Here is a 17,464-nt window from a genome sequence, read left to right as displayed (position 1 = left end):
CACCATCTAGGTTAACTATACACCCGATATGAGTCTGGCTATGAATAACCTACTTCTAGCCAAAATAAGTTTGAATTTGTTTACCGTATTTTCGGCATTATAAGTCGCATTTTTTTCATAGTTTGGCTGGTCCTGCGACTTATAGTCAGGTGTGACTTGTAAGTCAGTATAAATTAATTTTGACATATATTACCGTCTACAGCCGCGAGAGTCCGCTATGCTGCTACTGTATTTATAAAATTGAATGAATTCGGTGATGTGGAATGAAGAGCCTGCGAACTTGATGCACGTTGGCTTGTTCTGTTCATTTATCATATTCAGATTTATTCAGTATGCTATTGTGTATCGTGTAAATAACTGTTTGTATTACGTTAACGTACGTCGTACAGATTAAATGTCTGTTCTTCGGCTTGGATTTTGTAAAATAATTTTCTAAATAAATGCGACGTATAGTCCTGCGACTTATATGTTTTTTCGTCTTCATAATGGATTTTTGATTGATGCGACTTATACTCCGGAGCGACTTATAGTCCAGAAAATTCGGTACAGGTCGTTTTTGCCAAGATAACTTGAGAAATGTATTATATGGTGTTTGGATATATGTATTTATTTTCATTTAATTTGGGGTTACGCCTAGACATCTAATAAAAAAATTTACTGACGCCCCAAATTTTGCAGTGTTTAAACGGCTATTAGTCTTATAAACGCAAAATTGCTTGCTGGGCTTAAACATTAAAACCAGTTGCTGCTGTTGCTATTGTTGAAACCTAAATAAGCTTCAACAAAGTATTTAGAAAATTAAAAAATAAGAAACTAATATGGTTATTTTATAACATAATATCTTTAGAATATAAATGAATAGGATTTTCAAAGCTTAATAACTTTTTGTATTTTATGACCTACCTCACTCCAAACAAGCATTGTGCCGAAGACCACCTGTAATCCATCGAAAAAGTTGTCGCCGATGATGATAACGGTGGCTCCCCCAGTCGTCCACCCCTCGCTGGGGCTGATGGCTTTAATGCATGGAGTGGCTGCTTCGGAAAACAAGATCACATCACATTATCTGTGTTAGACAGATGTCAGTGCTTTTTCACAGTATCTTTTGGGAAACTTGCTGCATGCACATCCCAAATGCGAAAGAAAAAAATATTAACAGTAAGTCAGATGACTGTAAGAGCTCATTTGAAGCTGTTTGTCTTTTGGTGTCTATGCACCACTCAGCTCAATAAAACCATTAAGTTTTTTTTCGTCTTTTATCGTAAATCCGTCTACTGTATGAGCAGGCGGTTTGGAGGCAGACAGGCTGACTGAATGACTGGCCCAGTCTCCACTGGCGATGGACGGGAATTGATTGGTCGCTGCTTGGCGAGCTAACAGGCAAACCAAGGGGCCGTTTCACCACATTGCTGCATGTATACTCTGCTTTACTCCAAAACTTTTAACTTGAGGTCACTTTTGATTGCTTTTGAAATTTTTCTTTGTTGTGGAGGTAAACATCTGTGCAAACAGGGAATTTTGTAGAATCCTGTGACAATGAGTAGATGAAAAGAAAGAAAACATCGGACGTAATTTGCATTCACCTGTTGGTGTGAAATGGAGATGTTGCCTTTTTTGGGTATTCTCAAGCGTTAAAGATGAAAGCCTACACGTTTCCTACAATGCATTGCTGTCAGTGACTTCCCATCTTCAGAGAATTACTAAACAGTCCCACTTTCTGTTTTCAATTGGGAAGATTTTACCACAGAGTGTTCACACACCAAACAATCGCAGAGCTCATCACAAATTTCTACGTGTAGGAACTGTTCTGAGGTCAGCGGGGAGGTGAAGTTCTCAAATTTTCTTCACATACAAGGTGACAATACCTAGTGCAGCTCGACACTACAGATGCACAGGACCTGATTTATCTTTACTTTAAAAAAAAACCTCAGAAATAAAGGTTCAAGAAGGTACTGGGGTTGTCACAGGGGTGGTAGTTTTTCAAAAAGTACCTAAAAGGTGCATATTGGTACCTCAAAGGAACACATAAGTACATTAGAGGTACATACTGGTGCCTCAAAAGTACATATCTGTACCAAAATGGTAGCCTGGTCCAACCAGACTCTCGTACATTATTTTCATTTGTACAGAGAGTATGGCCACGCTCCATTGCAAAACGTTACTTCCGTTGAGGAGGGTCCTCTGTTGAAGTTTAAAACTATTGGATCTGCCCAGAGTCACTCAGGATCTGCCAGGCGATCGCTAACGTGTGGTCGTGACGTATATCATGCGCCGAAACCGGCCGAAAACAACAAGTAAGAATAATCAGACAAACAAAACATAGCAAACCTGGTTCTTGCTCCGGCTTTAACTTCTGTATATTCGGCAGTTTTGCAACAACGGACTGAATAGCTTTTCTCACGTCTTTCTCCGCTGCCATTACTGAACTACAACTCAAACTGACGCACGACCTCAACGTTCTTAGCCACCCCCCTCTGTTCGCTGATTGGACCTGCAGATTTTTGCAGGAGAAAATGAAACTCTACACAGCAGTCCCAGAAGTTGTACTGAAGCGAAATGAAAATTAAGCGGAAGCACGTAGGAGTGCAGAGCCAGGCTACCAAAATGGTAGATATTAGGACCGTTTATAAAAGGAGACGCTCACGTTTGCCAGATACTCGCTTAAAGAGATATTTTACCCAAAAATGAAAATTCTGTCACCATTTTATCCATCTCATGTTGTTACAAACTTGTATAAATGTCTTTGTTCTGATGAACACAAAGGAAGATATTTTGAGGAATGTTTGCAACCAAACCATTTGTGGACCCCATTTACTTCCATGGTAGGAAAAAAGAATACTATGGAATTAAATATCTTCCTTTGTGTTAATCAGAACAAAGAAATTTATACAGGTTTGTAACAAACATGAGATTGAGAAAATGGTGACAGAATTTTCATTTTTGGGTGAACCATCCCTTTAATCTCATGTGTTATCAGAGTTTAGTGTTAAGGGAGTGTCTTGTGAGTATTTTGTGAACGTGAGCGTCACTTTTATCATAAACCCTTTCGATGTGTGTACAGCAGGTACGCATTTTGACATGATGCATAATGCACATGATTCACATGATGCAACAAACACATATTTTGACATTACGAGCAACACGTGACACTCCAAACACATTGAATTTGCGCCCCTCGGAAAAGAAGTCAACGGCCGCCACTGTTCTTTAGTTGTTCTTAAGATACTCGTAAGAACAACTAAGTACTTATCCGTGCTACTTTGAGCCACTTTGTTAAAAATAAGTACTAGAGGAAGAAAAAAAGAAGAAATTTTAGTATATTAAGTACAAAATTAGTGCGCAAAAATAGAGCACTTCAAGTACATTATGGAAGTGTACTTCTTTTTCACCTGGGGCCGTTTATTGCATTATTTAGCAAGTCATTGGATACCGCGCATATTTTCCTTCAATTTCACGCATAATAGGAATTTAAACATTGCAAAAAATATCTAAGCAGATGGGAAACATCAGGAATGCTTGCGTCTTACCTTCAGATGGGTCCAGGCGTCTCGCCCTCCGCCCATGTTTGGAGTTGTTGTGGACGAACATATTATCTGAAACGGCCAGGACATGACCATCGACATTCACTGTAGTGGAGACCACCACCTACAGAGACCAAAAAGCAATTTCATTTGGTCACGTGTCCAAACCACACAAAACCAGCTGTTTTCTCTATATTATGTATACTCACCTGAAACCTCCTCATGTCTCTGGGGTTCCCTGCATTTTTCAAACAGTTCTGATTACACTTTAGGAAGAATTTCAGGAAAAATCTGGAAGAGAAAAAACAGACAAACATCTTTCATGTGTGAGCTATAACACAATGAGACTTTTCAACTACAAGGAACCGTATGCATTATTTACAGTCGGCAAGACAAAACAATCCGTCGTACAATATGTGGCACGCTAATAGCTGTCTGTAAGTGATTTAGTCCAGTCCACGAGCAGACGTTCGTGTAGACACAAGATGTGTAATTAGAGATGAGGTTTGATTTTTCATCCTTTATATTGAAGACTAACTTGGCCTTGTTGATTTACTCTTTTTTTTTACCTCACCCTGGCACTATTGATCGGGAATGGATATCAATGAAGATGAGCCATAATAGCCTCCTCTGCTGGAGGTAGGCTACAGTAAGAAATGGATTGCAGTCTTAATGCATTTCCCCTGGCTTGTAATCTCTATGCATTCATCTCCAAGACTATAAGCCCCACTATTTTGATGGAGTGCTTTCCTTTTAATTGCCACATTATCACAATAATAATCCGGGCAGTTAACAACCAGCAAGGTCGCAGACAGCCATGTCACATTAACCACAGGATAACCTCCATCGCTGCTACCCCACGGAGCGAGGGATGCTGGTGGAAACGGTGGCGAGAGAAGCCCCGTCTGCGATATAAATGGGCGCTATCTGCAGACGGCATTGATTTCTCTCTAATAAGACAGTAACAATATCTTTAAAAAAACACACGGTGCTAACTCAAGCAATTTTTCTGAATCTCACTTTACCACATGATATAATCACAATATATACTTTAGACCCTTAAAGAGAGAGGAGGGAAAGATAGGGAAAAAGAGAAATCTACCGAGAAAGAGAGAGAAAGCCTGCTCTCTTTAGCTAGTATCGACTGATACTCGATCTGGGTTGGTCTGTTGGCTGCTAATGCCCTTTATGGCCATGGAATACAATAATAAGGGGGAACCCATCCCTGAGCTCCATTCATATGATATTGGAGTCCTTGGAAGGAGAGATATGGATCAATAAGGATTGAATTAAAACACAGCAGGAGACAAGCTTTGTAAGTGAAACTCTTCTCAGATATTAGAGGAGAACCGTGTTTATCACCACCCTGGTCACCATCTGAAAGTAAAGAACGCTGCACGGATCGGAGGGCGAGATCTGCTTAGCCGGTCCTGGATCGGGAGAGACCTCGGAGCGCAGGAATACGAAGAAAGAGAGAGACAGCGAGATGTGAGAGCGGAGGGGGGAGAAGCGTGTGACGCGTGTCTCGTAGGTCTAGACTTCTCCATCTGCCACTGGGCAGGAGTTGACAGGGAATGTGAGATTCCAGGTCTCATCCTGGAAAGGCGGCAGCACTTCAAAGCAGGCCGGCTCCCTTCGGATCAGGGCAGGACTAGCCCAGTGTTTGGAAGTGTGGGGGGTGCTTTTAGATGACGAGGCTCAGGGTGGAATGGAGATCTCAGACAGGAAAATGGGGGTGAGTGGAAAGAAATAGGCAGGACAGGTTTGAAATGGGTCCAGTGTCACTAACAGACATTAAAAGGAATAATCTAAGTTCAAAACAAGCTGGATCAGCATTATCTGCTGTTACGGTACATTCACACGGGGCGAAAGCGTTAACGCTTGACGGAAGGCTGGTATGAAGTGTGGCCAACAGCAAATCACAGTGGCCGCAGCACATGCTCCATTAAAGTAATTGGCTGGCTCTGCCTAGGTTATTTGCATAAGACAATCTGATTGGCTGACCCACATGTTACCGCTTGAAAAGTTGAGAAATGTTCAACTTCTGCCGCGAGCAACGGCAGTGACGCGGTGCCAACTGATCCACAATTCAGTTCACCCATTAAAAGTGAATCGTTATACCTTTGGAAATTAATTCACACTTTTGACTTTCTTTTAGACATGTTTTACACAAAGTATACAAAGCGCACCTCAGCAACGCAAGTGTTTTCTGTGGTAATCTGCGTTAATTTGGTTGCATGACTGTAAAGAGTGGCTCAACGTCATTAATATTCATGAGGTAAAAAATGTAAAGTGACCGCTCCCAGCATTTTTCCAGTGCATCACATTGAAACTGCTTTTAGAACCGCAACTTAATGCTGCGTTCACACCAGCCGCGGTAAAGGCGTCAAGTGCGAGTGATTTAAATTTTAAGTCAATGTAAAGACGCACTGACGTGCATCTGGAGGTCACACAGCGCGAATGAGGCGTTTAGCGCATCACGGTAGACGCGATTCCGCCTCATTCGCGCGAATGTCGCAAATTGAGCATTGCCGTGAGAAACACGTGAGTTGAAAAATCTGAACTTTGCCGCGTTAACCAATCAGGAGCTTGCTGTAGTGGTGACGTAATTACAGAAAGCGAGCAGAGTCGTACAAGCCCCTCCCATGAAGAGAATTTCCTCGTGAATGTCTCGATGACTAGAATTTTACACGCAGCTTTCACGCACAAATGAAGTGAGTACACTCAAAATGTTCAAGCGTCCAACAATTCGGTAGACGCGAATTTGACGCCTCAAACGCGTCTGGTGTGAACCCACAGTAAGAATTCCGTGAGGTTCCAGTTCCTTATGAAATACAGAACCGGTTCTTGGTTCCCAACGCTTAAGGCTGTTGTTTTTCTGTCAGTCCGGTTATAGTAAAACTATAAACAAAAAAGACAATAAATATTTATGAAATTGCATATAACTTAAACCATATTGCAGTATATGGGAATTATTTTTCGTAGAGGCTGAAGCTAAGACAGGGTTGAAACGCCCCCCCCCCCCTCAAATTCCTTTCCGCTGACTGATATAATACCTATTGTTTGACACGAAGAGCTCAGAACGAAATGTGCGGACAGCTATAGGAAACGACAGAATGACAGAACAGGCGAATTGAGGTGTGGACACGGAGAAACACGGAGAAAGGAAAGTCTAACTCTCACGTCGAACCTCTTCCTCCCCATCTAAAACTTATTAAAACAACATAAATAATTAATGAACTTCTAGAGCCAGGGCTCGGTTATTAGTCTCAGTGTTTCTTTCTATCCTTCTCTCTGTCTTTCTCTCTCAGCCTGTCTCTCCCTCTCTCGCCCTGCTCTTAAAAAGGTGGGTAAAGATAATGAGAGAGTTGGCGTCTGTGTTGTAAGCCGTCACCTCATTACGCCGGTCTGCAATCAATTACAGGGGGCTGTGTGGCCCTGTCAGTCCTTAATGTGCCTCCAACACGAAGTCAGAAATTACTGCTGGTCTTGAGCACCCACTCCACTTCTCCCTCTCTAACTCGGGGGAACGGCACGGAAAGGGTTCGGGGTTGGACGGAGACCGGAAGCGGATGGTTATGCCTTCTTAGGCCGGGCTCCCTCACCTACGGCTCGGTCCACTGAGCGACTGACATCATTAATGTGGACCTGGCCTTATTGTTGGGATCTAATTGAGCAGATCTGATTGTTGATGGATGTTGATTGGTTTAGTGATGTCCCAAAAGACAGTTTTACTTCTTAAAGTTTGCCTAAGGAGATCTAATAAAGTATCAATTGTTGTTTTTTAATTCCCTTAGGAGGCAAGCTCAAATAATTTGGTTTTGAATGAAAAAGCACAATTATTGAGACCTCTTCTGAAACTAAAGGAGACACAAGGACAATTGCAGGAGTCTTGCCTATACCTCCATTCAGTCTGATTGCTGTTTTGGAGTAAAATCCCGTTTGCGTTTTTCGTCCAGATACACTCTCCAAGATAAACATACCATAGTCCCTCATTATAGTCATCATGTACAGCTTGTTAAATCTGCCATATCGAGTGCTCAATACACCCGTATGCTAACACACACACGCACAATCGTCCTCACATGATGTGTGAAAAAGAGCATCTCTGTCTGCTCACACATCGTCACACACACACACACACACACATCCCTGGAGTCTCTCACTTATTACGTTAGGCAAGAAGAAAAAAATCAATATTTCACCAGAGGTATTTTTAAAAGCTGCCATGGCTCCAATTCTCGGCCACCATTTGCTGCATTAGTTGTTTTCTATGAAAAGATTTTCTTCTTTGAGATGCTTAAAAAATGGGCAGGAATTATTAGCTTGGCATCCGATGGGCAGCCACTTATCTCAACACACATTTTCTCTATTGGACAGAGATCTGATTAGTGTATGTTTAAATTCATATTCAAACATTTGTCTGGTGCTTTTATCCAAAATGACGTGCGGTGCATCCGTATACGTACCCACCGGAATCGATCTAAGTGGACAAAGCAACAAAAGGCAGACAAACTCAAACATTTAACTGTTTGCTCTGATGGGACTACAACTGGATTGGGTTGTTGTTTAAAAAAAATGAGCTAAAGTTTACCACAATAATTTAGTGCTGCCCAAAAATGATTGGTAAGATAGCACAGATAACATTTTAACAGAGGTTGTAATTAATTTTTCCAAGAAATCATGTTAGCTAATGAGGACAAGATAATATTAACAATAAAGGCCTACAAGGTATGGATATGTGTGTGGAAGAGAGAGAGAGAGAGAGAGAGAGAGAGAGAGAGACTGGGCTTCTCTTTGGCTCTCCTACACGTCATCAATTATTCACTAGCCAAGATGGCAATTACAGGGCCGTGTACAATCAGACTAAATATTTAATAAGGCACTCAAACAGTCTCTAGAAGGGATCTTTGTCTCTTGCTCTCTCCTCAGTATCATCCTGTACATTGCATCTTATGTCTGCTCTTCTGGCCTCTTACCTTTGTTATGAACACACAAAACAGTTAATACAGACTCCTGCACATATCATAGACACTCATAATGAGACACAGAGCATCTCCCTTCCTTTGAAATCTATAAATCAGGACTTCGTAAGTTTGTGAAACAACTGGGGGAAATGAATATTAAAGCAAACCATGAGTTAAAGGCTTAGTCCATTTTCTTAAAAAAATCCAGATATTTACTCACCACCATGTCATCTAAAATCTTGATGTCTTTCTTTGTTCAGTCAAGAAGAAATTATGTTTTCTGAGGGAAACATTCCAGGATTTTTCTAATTTTAATGGACTTTAATGGACCCCAAAACTTAACAGTTTTAATGCAGCTTAAAATTGCAGTTTCAAAGGACTCTATGCGATTTCAAATGAGGCATAAGGGTCTTATCTAGCGAAACAAGAAAAATAAAAAATATGCACTTTTAAACCACTTTTAAACACTTTTGACGAGCCAGCGCAACCTCACGTTATTGCATAATGCCGTGGAAAGGTCAGGTGTTACATATATGAAACGCACATTTGCGGACCATTTTAAACAATAAACTGACACAAAGACATTAATTAGTATTGTTCGACATACAACAACGTTGGAACGGTCCTCTTTATCCACACTTGTAAACACTGGGGCGTAGTTTCGATACGTCATCCGTGACCTCTTTACGTGATAACGTATTACGTGAGGTCGCGCTAGCCCAGAGGAAGACGAGAAGCTGTGGTTTAAAAGTGCATATTTTTTATTTTTCTTGCCAAAAATGACAATCGTTTAGCTAGATAAGACCCTTATGCCTCGTTTGGGATCGTTTAGAGTCCTTTGAAATTGCAATTTTAACGGCATTAAACTGTTAAGTGTTGGGGTCCATTAAAGTCCATTAAACTGAGAAAAATCCTGGAATAATTTTCTCAAAAAACTATTTCTTCTCGACTGAACAAAGAAAGACATCAACATTTTGGATGACATGGTGCTGAGTAAATTATCTGGATTTTTTAAGAAATGGACTGATCCTTTTAACAATAAGGGAAATATCAACTTGTGTATGTATGAATTAAATTGTTTTGCTAATAAATTGAACAATAACAATGTTTTAGTTTAATCTATTAAAGGGATAGTTCACCTAAAATCTAAATTCTGACATTATTTTCTCATCTTCATGTTGTTTTATACCTGTATGAATTTTGTTTTTCTGATGAACACAAAAGAAGATAAATGATGATAAGCACACAGTTGACCATTGACTTCCATAGTAGGAAAAACAAATACTACAGATGTATTTTGATAAATTATTATAAGATTTTTTAATATAAAATATGGTAAGCACAGAGTTGATGGTTCCCAATGAAGTCCATTGTATTTGTTTTTCTTACTATGGAAGTCGGTGGTTACAGTCATCTGTGTGCTTATCACCATTTATCAAAATATCTTCTTTTGTGTTCATCAGAAAAACAAAATTCATACATGAATGAGAAAATGAAGTCAAAATCAACATGAATTTTTAAATGTGAATAGTCCTGAAATAATTGCTTTACTATTTACGTTAGTAAACTGTAGTAAAATATAGTCTTTGAAACTATAGTAAATATTCAAGTATACTTCAGTTTTTACTACAGTTCACCATTGCTAATATTATGAATATGTAGTACACATTAACAAGATGAATTCATTTCTATAAATTACTACAGTAAGCTACATTCACTAAATACTAAAATAAACTACAGTGTTTTTTTCATGTGTGTTGTTTGCATGTGCAAAAGTTGACTTCTCAATATCATGGCATTGTTAAGGTGTTCTGAATGGTTGTCAGGTGGTTGCTTACCAAACGTTAATTCTTGGGGTAAGGTGTTTGTTACTCGTGCATGGGGTGAGAGATTTGAACAGCGACAGTGATGCTTGACTTAGCAAACACAACTCATTAGCGTTTTACACAAGAGTTATTTGTAATGTGGCGGCTGCCTGCGTATGCTAACAGTTCTCATATTTTTCCCTTATGTTTTATGAGAGATTCATCACGTAACAAAGACGGCGATTTCCAAGAGTCAAGGATGGGAAAATAAATCCATGACTTCACCATCTGCTCTCTTGGAAAAAAGGAAAGATGGCAGTAGGAAGAAAGATAAAACTGACAAAGAAAAAAAAGGGTGCTGTAAAAACATTAGTGGGATGTGTTTATTTGGAGCGAACAGTGAACAGTGTCGACGTGCCTGTTTGTATTTAACAGCAACTTTAGGCAAGGCGGATCACACGGACGCAAACTCCTCCCCGGCGATCCCTCCTTCTCTTTATTTTGGCCCCTGTTACCATGGCGAAGAACACATTTGTACCTCCGATCGAAATCAATCCATGACATAATGCGGCGAGGAGCGAACGCGTAACACACGTGAACGCCGCTGACCTCAGAACAGAGGAATGGATCGGCAATTACTGCAGGCTGCGCTTCCTGAACGGAGCGAAGTCGCTTATTACGCCCATAACTGAAACTCCAGAAATCTGTCACGATCTCATGTAAGCCATAAACTGCACATTTCCCCGTGAACTCTGAATCATTACGCTTAGCACAATAAATACAATCTCTTATGCAACCATGTGAATTTTAATGGACTCTGGCTGTAGTGGGTTTAACTGCTAGATCTAACAGATGGTTTACTTTGGTCTTCATCTGAAACTCCATAGCAAAAGCGTGTGAAATGGGCATACAGTAGATGGCAGGGTGAAATAAACAGATTGTGTATTAATCAATCTAGATTTTTAGCTGTTTTAGATGTTTTTATCTGTCTTAAAGGGGACATTTCACAAGACTTTTTTAAAATGTCAAATTATTCTTTGGTGTCCCCAGAGTACATACGTGAAGTTTTAGCTCAAAATACCATATAGATCATTTATTATAACATTTTAAAATTGCCACTTTGTAGGTCTAAGCAAAAATGTGTCCTTTTAAATGCAAATGAGCTGATCTCTGCACTAAATGTCAGTGCAGTGGTTGGATAGTGCAAATTATCTCCCTCTGACATCACAAGGGGAGACAAAATTTCAATATTTTTTCACATGCTTGCAGAGAATGGTTTACCAAAACTACTGGGTTACTGGGTTGATCTTTTTCACATTTTCTAGGTTGAAAGAAGCACTTGGGACCCAATTATAGCACTTAAACATGGAAAAAGTCTGATTTTCATGATATGTCCCCTTTAAGGCCCCCTCAAAAGTTTGCCGATGCCCCCTAGTGGGCCCCTGACCCCAGGTGGAGATTTATAGATTTAGATTATAGATTTATAGGTCAACAGTTCTTAACTCTCAGCATTTAAGAAAAGGTTGCCAACCACACCAGCATTTTTTATGATTTTTACAAAAGTTTAATGCCTTGCAGAAAATGCTCTTCTTTAAATATATAAACATACAAGATATCAAATGAAAGTACAGACTCTCTGCTTTCAAACAAAAAAGTTCTACCTTTATTTGTTTTCTTTTTATCACCTCTCAAATATGGGTATGTTTTTTTCAAAATTACAAAATTTTGAGCAAAAAGCTGAGATAATTATATTTTTGTGAAGGATTTTTATTAGAAATCAAATTCAGAGCGATTATCAAAACATACACAGAGTTCGTACTGTTTGCCCTAAGGGGCTGCTTCCAGGTTTTATAAGTTGGGTAAGAGCGCCATCTGCTGAATAATAGAAAAAATATGGATTGGCGGAAAAACTCGTCATTGGCAAGGAAGCGTTTTCTCTTAATTGACAAGATAAACAACCATTTCTTTCTTATCTTTCAAAGTCTCTACAACATTTTTTCTATTATTTTATGGAACCGTTGATCCAAAATCGGTTCTTCTTTAGCTTCTTTATTTTAAGAGCATATTGCAATAGTAATGCTCTGCTAAGCAAGCGCTACTAAACATTCATAGGATCACAGAAAACACAATCATCTAGAAACGCACCAGTCCAACAGAGTGTTGCATGAGTCGAGAACTAAAGTGAAAGATCTCTATCTCGAAGGGGCTCCATCTCAACCATCACGGTTAACAACCTGCTCAGTCAATCACGTAAAAGGAGGAAGAGAAGATGGTGTTAAAGAAAGAAAACAAAGAAAATCCCTTCTTGATGTGTGCAGACTGACAGCTCTATCCGAGCCCCCCAGTGCCGAAATCAAGCTGTCAGTCTCCCGCCATGGAAATAGAGGAATTGTGCCCTCAGATTTAAATACCGCCTATAATAGCTTCCCATCTATCAGGTTGGCCGGCCGGTTATTCTTAGACACATACATTAGCCCTTGGCCCAGATACGAATGTCACCAGATTAAACATCCAATTTGTTAACCGGGCCAAGCCAGGGGTGCTACTTCTTGACAGAACTTACAAACAAGCCCAAATGGCCCCATTTTTCACCCACAGGCCGGCAGTTTTTTCCTCAGACAGGGGAAACCGCTGCGGATGGAGAAAGAGAGAAAAAGAGAGAGAGAGGGTGTGGAAGGATTTTTCGTGGGTGGAAATACGAGGAGAAAGTGTGCTGTCCGAAACCACTCAACCTCAGGAAGAGCCATAAAGGCAAAAAACCTCAAGAAAAACAGCTTTTGTCATAGAGTTTTAACTTCTGGAATCTTCCTTCATTAAAGCTCAGCAGAAAAAACAGACCTTTCTTGGAAGAGTACAAAAAGTCTCTCCTAACATGCCAAGAATCGGCCAAAAGCCCTTCATAGCAGAACCATTACCCGTGTATCATCAAGCACGTTGCAAAAAGAGTGAGTTTCAATTGCAAAACGTGTTGGCGTACGTGTGCACAAACACAATTTATTGCAAGGAATGAGTTTAAATTTGTTTTAAAAAAAAATTGTTGAGTAATAAAGATTATTCTAAATGAGGGAGCACACATTCTTAAAAAAATAAAAATAAAACGAGTAAGTTCTGCGCTGTAGGACAGTTCTGCTCTCGACGGCGGCCCTGCATAAGCCCAGCGAGCGATCGGATGTATTCGCTGAAGATGAAGTGGTAGATTAGAGCAAGTGAAGGCCCTGTGGACAGATTGGGAACATATTGGGGAACAGAGGGAGAGAGAGAGAACCAGATGCCACCAGTATAAACCCTGCAGAATGGGAGACAGAGTGAGAAATATGGGCGTCCGACACTGCTCGGCTGGCTGTCCGTAGGGAGATATCTTACTCGGCACACAGAGAGAATAAAGCCGCGAGGTCACTGTACGTACTGTAACGGGCTTAAAGGATCTGACTGTCTATGGTTTCAATGGAAATTGCATCTGAGCATTTGGATTAAGTACAAAATATCTTGGTGTCCTAGCAGAGTAACCACATAAAGTTTATGTTACATTAACCACAAATATGGTCCAGGAAGATCAGCAACCAAATAGTATTCAAAAAGTTTTGTCACAACTAAAAATAGTTATTTTTAACCCAGAAAAATACGTAACCCTGGTCCACGAGTAGCAAGAGTATATTAGTAGCAATAGCCAACGAACTTAGTTTGCATGGGTCAAAATTATACTTTTTAATGCCAAAAATCATTAGGATTTTAAGTAAAGACCATGTTCCAATTAGATATTTTGTAAATGTTCTAATGAAAATATATATAAAAAATGATTTATCATTGGTAACATGTGTTGCTATGGACTTCATTTGGACAACTTTAAAGTCAATTTTCTCAATATTTAGATTTTTCTACACCCTCAGATTAAAGATTTTCCAATAATTGTATCTCAACCAAATATTGTGAAATGCTTATAATTTTTTTTGAATACCCTGATGACTGATTTGTGGTCCAGGGTCACATATAATTTATGCTGGGTTGTTTTAACCTATTGTTTGGTCAAATACAAATATTTTCTGGGTTACTTTGGGTTGAAAATAACCCAGCATTTTTTATAACTTACAAAATTGTCTGTACATTTTTTTCCTTTAAATAGATTTCACTTGCCTCATTTTTTGCCATTTAACATTTTAGGGACCACTACATAATACAGCATACAATATAGAAATGTTTTGAATATAGTTCTCCTAAATGAGTACAATAATACTCATCATAAATGAGAACAAAACTCATAAAATATTATGGATTAAAAGAGCATGCATATTTAAATTGCTAATTGTATTTTTACTAATTAAGACTATAAAAGGAAGAATCCTTCAATGCCATGGATATTTTTTAAGTTACGATAAAATGTAGCAAGCAATTTACGATTGATTTAATCTATCAGGAACAGACTAGAAGAACCGACTGGAAAGGAGGAGCTAAAAGATTAGAGGGCTTGATGATGTCATCAAATAAGAAAAGTCGTTTCCGAAGAGCAAAGTTTCTGCATTTTATGAAAGACTATTAAAGTCGCCCAGAAGCATAAGTATCGATTGCCTAATTTTCCGTATATCCGAGTGTATAGTTGTGAATTTGGATTTGAATTTGGCCATCGAGATCTGATTGGATCGTTTGAATTTGGGTCGTGTTGCTAATTGCTAATCGCAGCGAGCTTCTCCCGGACCCCGCCCACCTGCCATACCATATGACCGGAAGTAAAGAGAGATCGTTTTGAAGAGGGGAGGAGATTTGCGTTTTTGTTTAAAGATTATGAGGGCACATGAATTTAAAAAAAATTATGAAGCTGACAGAGAGGTAATTTGTTAAAAAAAAATGCCACAAATTAAAGTTTTTAATTTTATTTTCATGGTGACTTTAAAGGTGCAGTGTGTAGATTTTTGCGGCATCTGGTGGTGAGGTTGCGAATTGCACCCCTCCATTTCGAAGCACATAGAGAAGCTACGGTAACGTCACAGAATAAACATGTCATCGTCTGAGAAAATGTAATGTATTTACAATCGCGCTTTGTAGAGCAGTTTGTCCGTTTAGGGCTAATGTAGAAACATGACGTCGATTTCCATGTAAGGGGACCCGCGGTGTATGTAGATAAAAATGGTTCATTCTAAGGTAATCAAAAAATAACAGTTCATTATTTAAGGTCTTTAAACACCACTAAAAATATAGTTATGTATATTATATTGCATTACTGTCAAAAGATCTTTCAAAAATGTACACACTTCACCTTTAGGAATACACCACTGAAATATTCACAATAGGATCAGGAATGCTAATTTAGTAAGTAAATATTCAAAAACAAATCAACAAAAATCAATTCTCTGAAAGCCAGCTATACAGATGTTCTGAGATTGAGGCAAACGTGAGGTAAATCAGAGCTAAATGAGTACGGCACGATACATGTGAGAGTTCCTTAAGACTGCGAGAATAAAAGCGAGTCAGTTGGTAAAATTGTCTCCTTAAGTAGAAACTAATATAATTTCTCTCACGCCAGCAAACAGGAGTATTTTATTATTCCAAAATCGTTCTTCAGGGGAAAAGTGATTTATACCTCACTTTATCTGTCAGACAAATGTTTCTCTTTATGGCTATTACCATTCCGAACCGACGGCAGGCAAAACAAAACTAATATAGTGTGTGAAGTATTTAATTAAGTATCTGGGTAGAGATGGCTGAGCGCCTTGCTTTATTGAACCAAAATTAAAAATAACTCCTCCATTTGAATAACGCCTGGAGGTTGCCTCTCATCTGCCTCATTTTAATATCACTTATGCCACTTTAACCTTTTCGAGCACCACGTCCGTCGTTCGTTTGTCAGTTGAAAGAAATTCATACTCGTACACAAACAGTCATTCTCAAAAAATAAATAAAAAAAATAAATAGTTTTTTGCCACCTTATAGCCAAGAAACACGATTGCCTTCAGATCAGTTGTTTTCCTCTTTGTAGGGTGTGTTGCTTTGTTTTTGAAGTGGGGGATAAAGGGAATAGTGGTGATGCATCAGCCCCCGATACATTATGTGGCTATGAAATGCACACATGATGCAACGGTTACATAGTCAATGTAATTTGCGAGTGCTTTTGAAGTGTTTAAAGAGCGTCGGCCATTTTGGGGCGCATCAGACGTTGGGTTTAATTAAACTCGACTGCAACACAAATAATAAAGGGGGATTTGTTCATAACAAGAACCTACACAAAAACCAAACTATTACTGTCGGGAAAGATGAAAGTTTGCTATCGGTTCGAGGTGACGAGAGTGCAGGTGAGCAAGAGATAGATAAATAAATAAATAAATAAATAAAAATCCAGATGCAGGTTTTAAAATCACAGAGCAGACCAATATTATCCATCTGTTTTGGCACACCTCATTCTCTGCTGCACTGAAGAAACGGTCATGGACAAGGTGAACCCAACATCACCATCTGGCCGTGTTTGCAGGCCTGGACAGGACTGAGGACAGTTACACACACACACGGTCATACCAATATCTTTCCTGAATCTTTCCTGAAACAGATTGCCTAATGAACGCTTCCCATTTCTAAAGGCCTCACTGAGCAGCAAATCACACAGTTTCAATCCTCGCCTCGTTTCTTCCTGATGGGCCTTTGTTTAGAGGAACACAGCGTAGCAGAAGACGGCACAGCTCGCCAATCAGAAATAGGTCGTTGGTTCCGACCCCCGGAGAGGGCGCGGATCTTCCCGCAAAGTTCTGGAGAGTCCGGGCCGTGAGTGTACACAGCTGGCGTGAGTTTGACTTAATGAGAAGCTGTCGAAAAGCGATACTCGCAATCCGAGCTCAAGCGGCTGGGCCCGCAGGTGAAGTCTTTATGTTTTGATTTACATTCCGACGAAATTTGATGAACGCCGCATTTCTCAAACCATCGTCTCGTCTGCTACGGCTCAAACCTGCCAGAAAGGCCCTGAGTGTCGAGAGAGCTCAGAAGCGAAAGAGTAATCACATGACAATGATAGAAACCTGCCAACGCTGGGAGGTCAAGCGTTTAGCCATGACTGCCTCCAGATTGCAAACTTACACCTACTAAACGCAAACTGTCTTGTTTGTTAAACAGCAGAATGGATTTACTCGGTGTACTGGGGGCGCGGAGTTACGCTCAGATACCGTATTGATTTATCGGAGGACGGTCACTGGGG

The 17,464-nt window shown here is 39.7% G+C and overlaps 1 protein-coding gene across 5 annotated transcripts in view; it reads right to left on the bottom strand.

Moving 5' to 3' along the window:
* Positions 1 to 17,464, bottom strand: part of LOC129422543 (transcription factor COE3) — a 115,094-nt gene that overhangs the window by 38,359 nt on the left and 59,271 nt on the right. For 3 of the 5 annotated variants that reach the window (XM_055178533.2, XM_055178536.2, XM_055178535.2), the window contains exons 7-9: positions 3,731 to 3,812; positions 3,528 to 3,645; positions 904 to 1,037 (exon numbers count right to left, since the gene is read on the bottom strand). In XM_055178533.2, the coding sequence (XP_055034508.1) occupies positions 904 to 1,037; positions 3,528 to 3,645; positions 3,731 to 3,812 (334 nt within the window). The remainder of the gene's footprint in view (positions 1 to 903; positions 1,038 to 3,527; positions 3,646 to 3,730; positions 3,813 to 17,464) is intronic. The other 2 variants (XM_055178534.2, XM_055178537.2) reach the window with 1 other exon arrangement.

Source organism: Misgurnus anguillicaudatus, chromosome 16 (genome assembly GCF_027580225.2).
Source record: "Misgurnus anguillicaudatus chromosome 16, ASM2758022v2, whole genome shotgun sequence".
Lineage (NCBI taxonomy): Eukaryota > Metazoa > Chordata > Actinopteri > Cypriniformes > Cobitidae > Misgurnus > Misgurnus anguillicaudatus.
The sequence above is the reverse complement of the archived record's forward strand: the minus strand, read 5'-3'. Positions and strand labels throughout refer to the sequence as shown.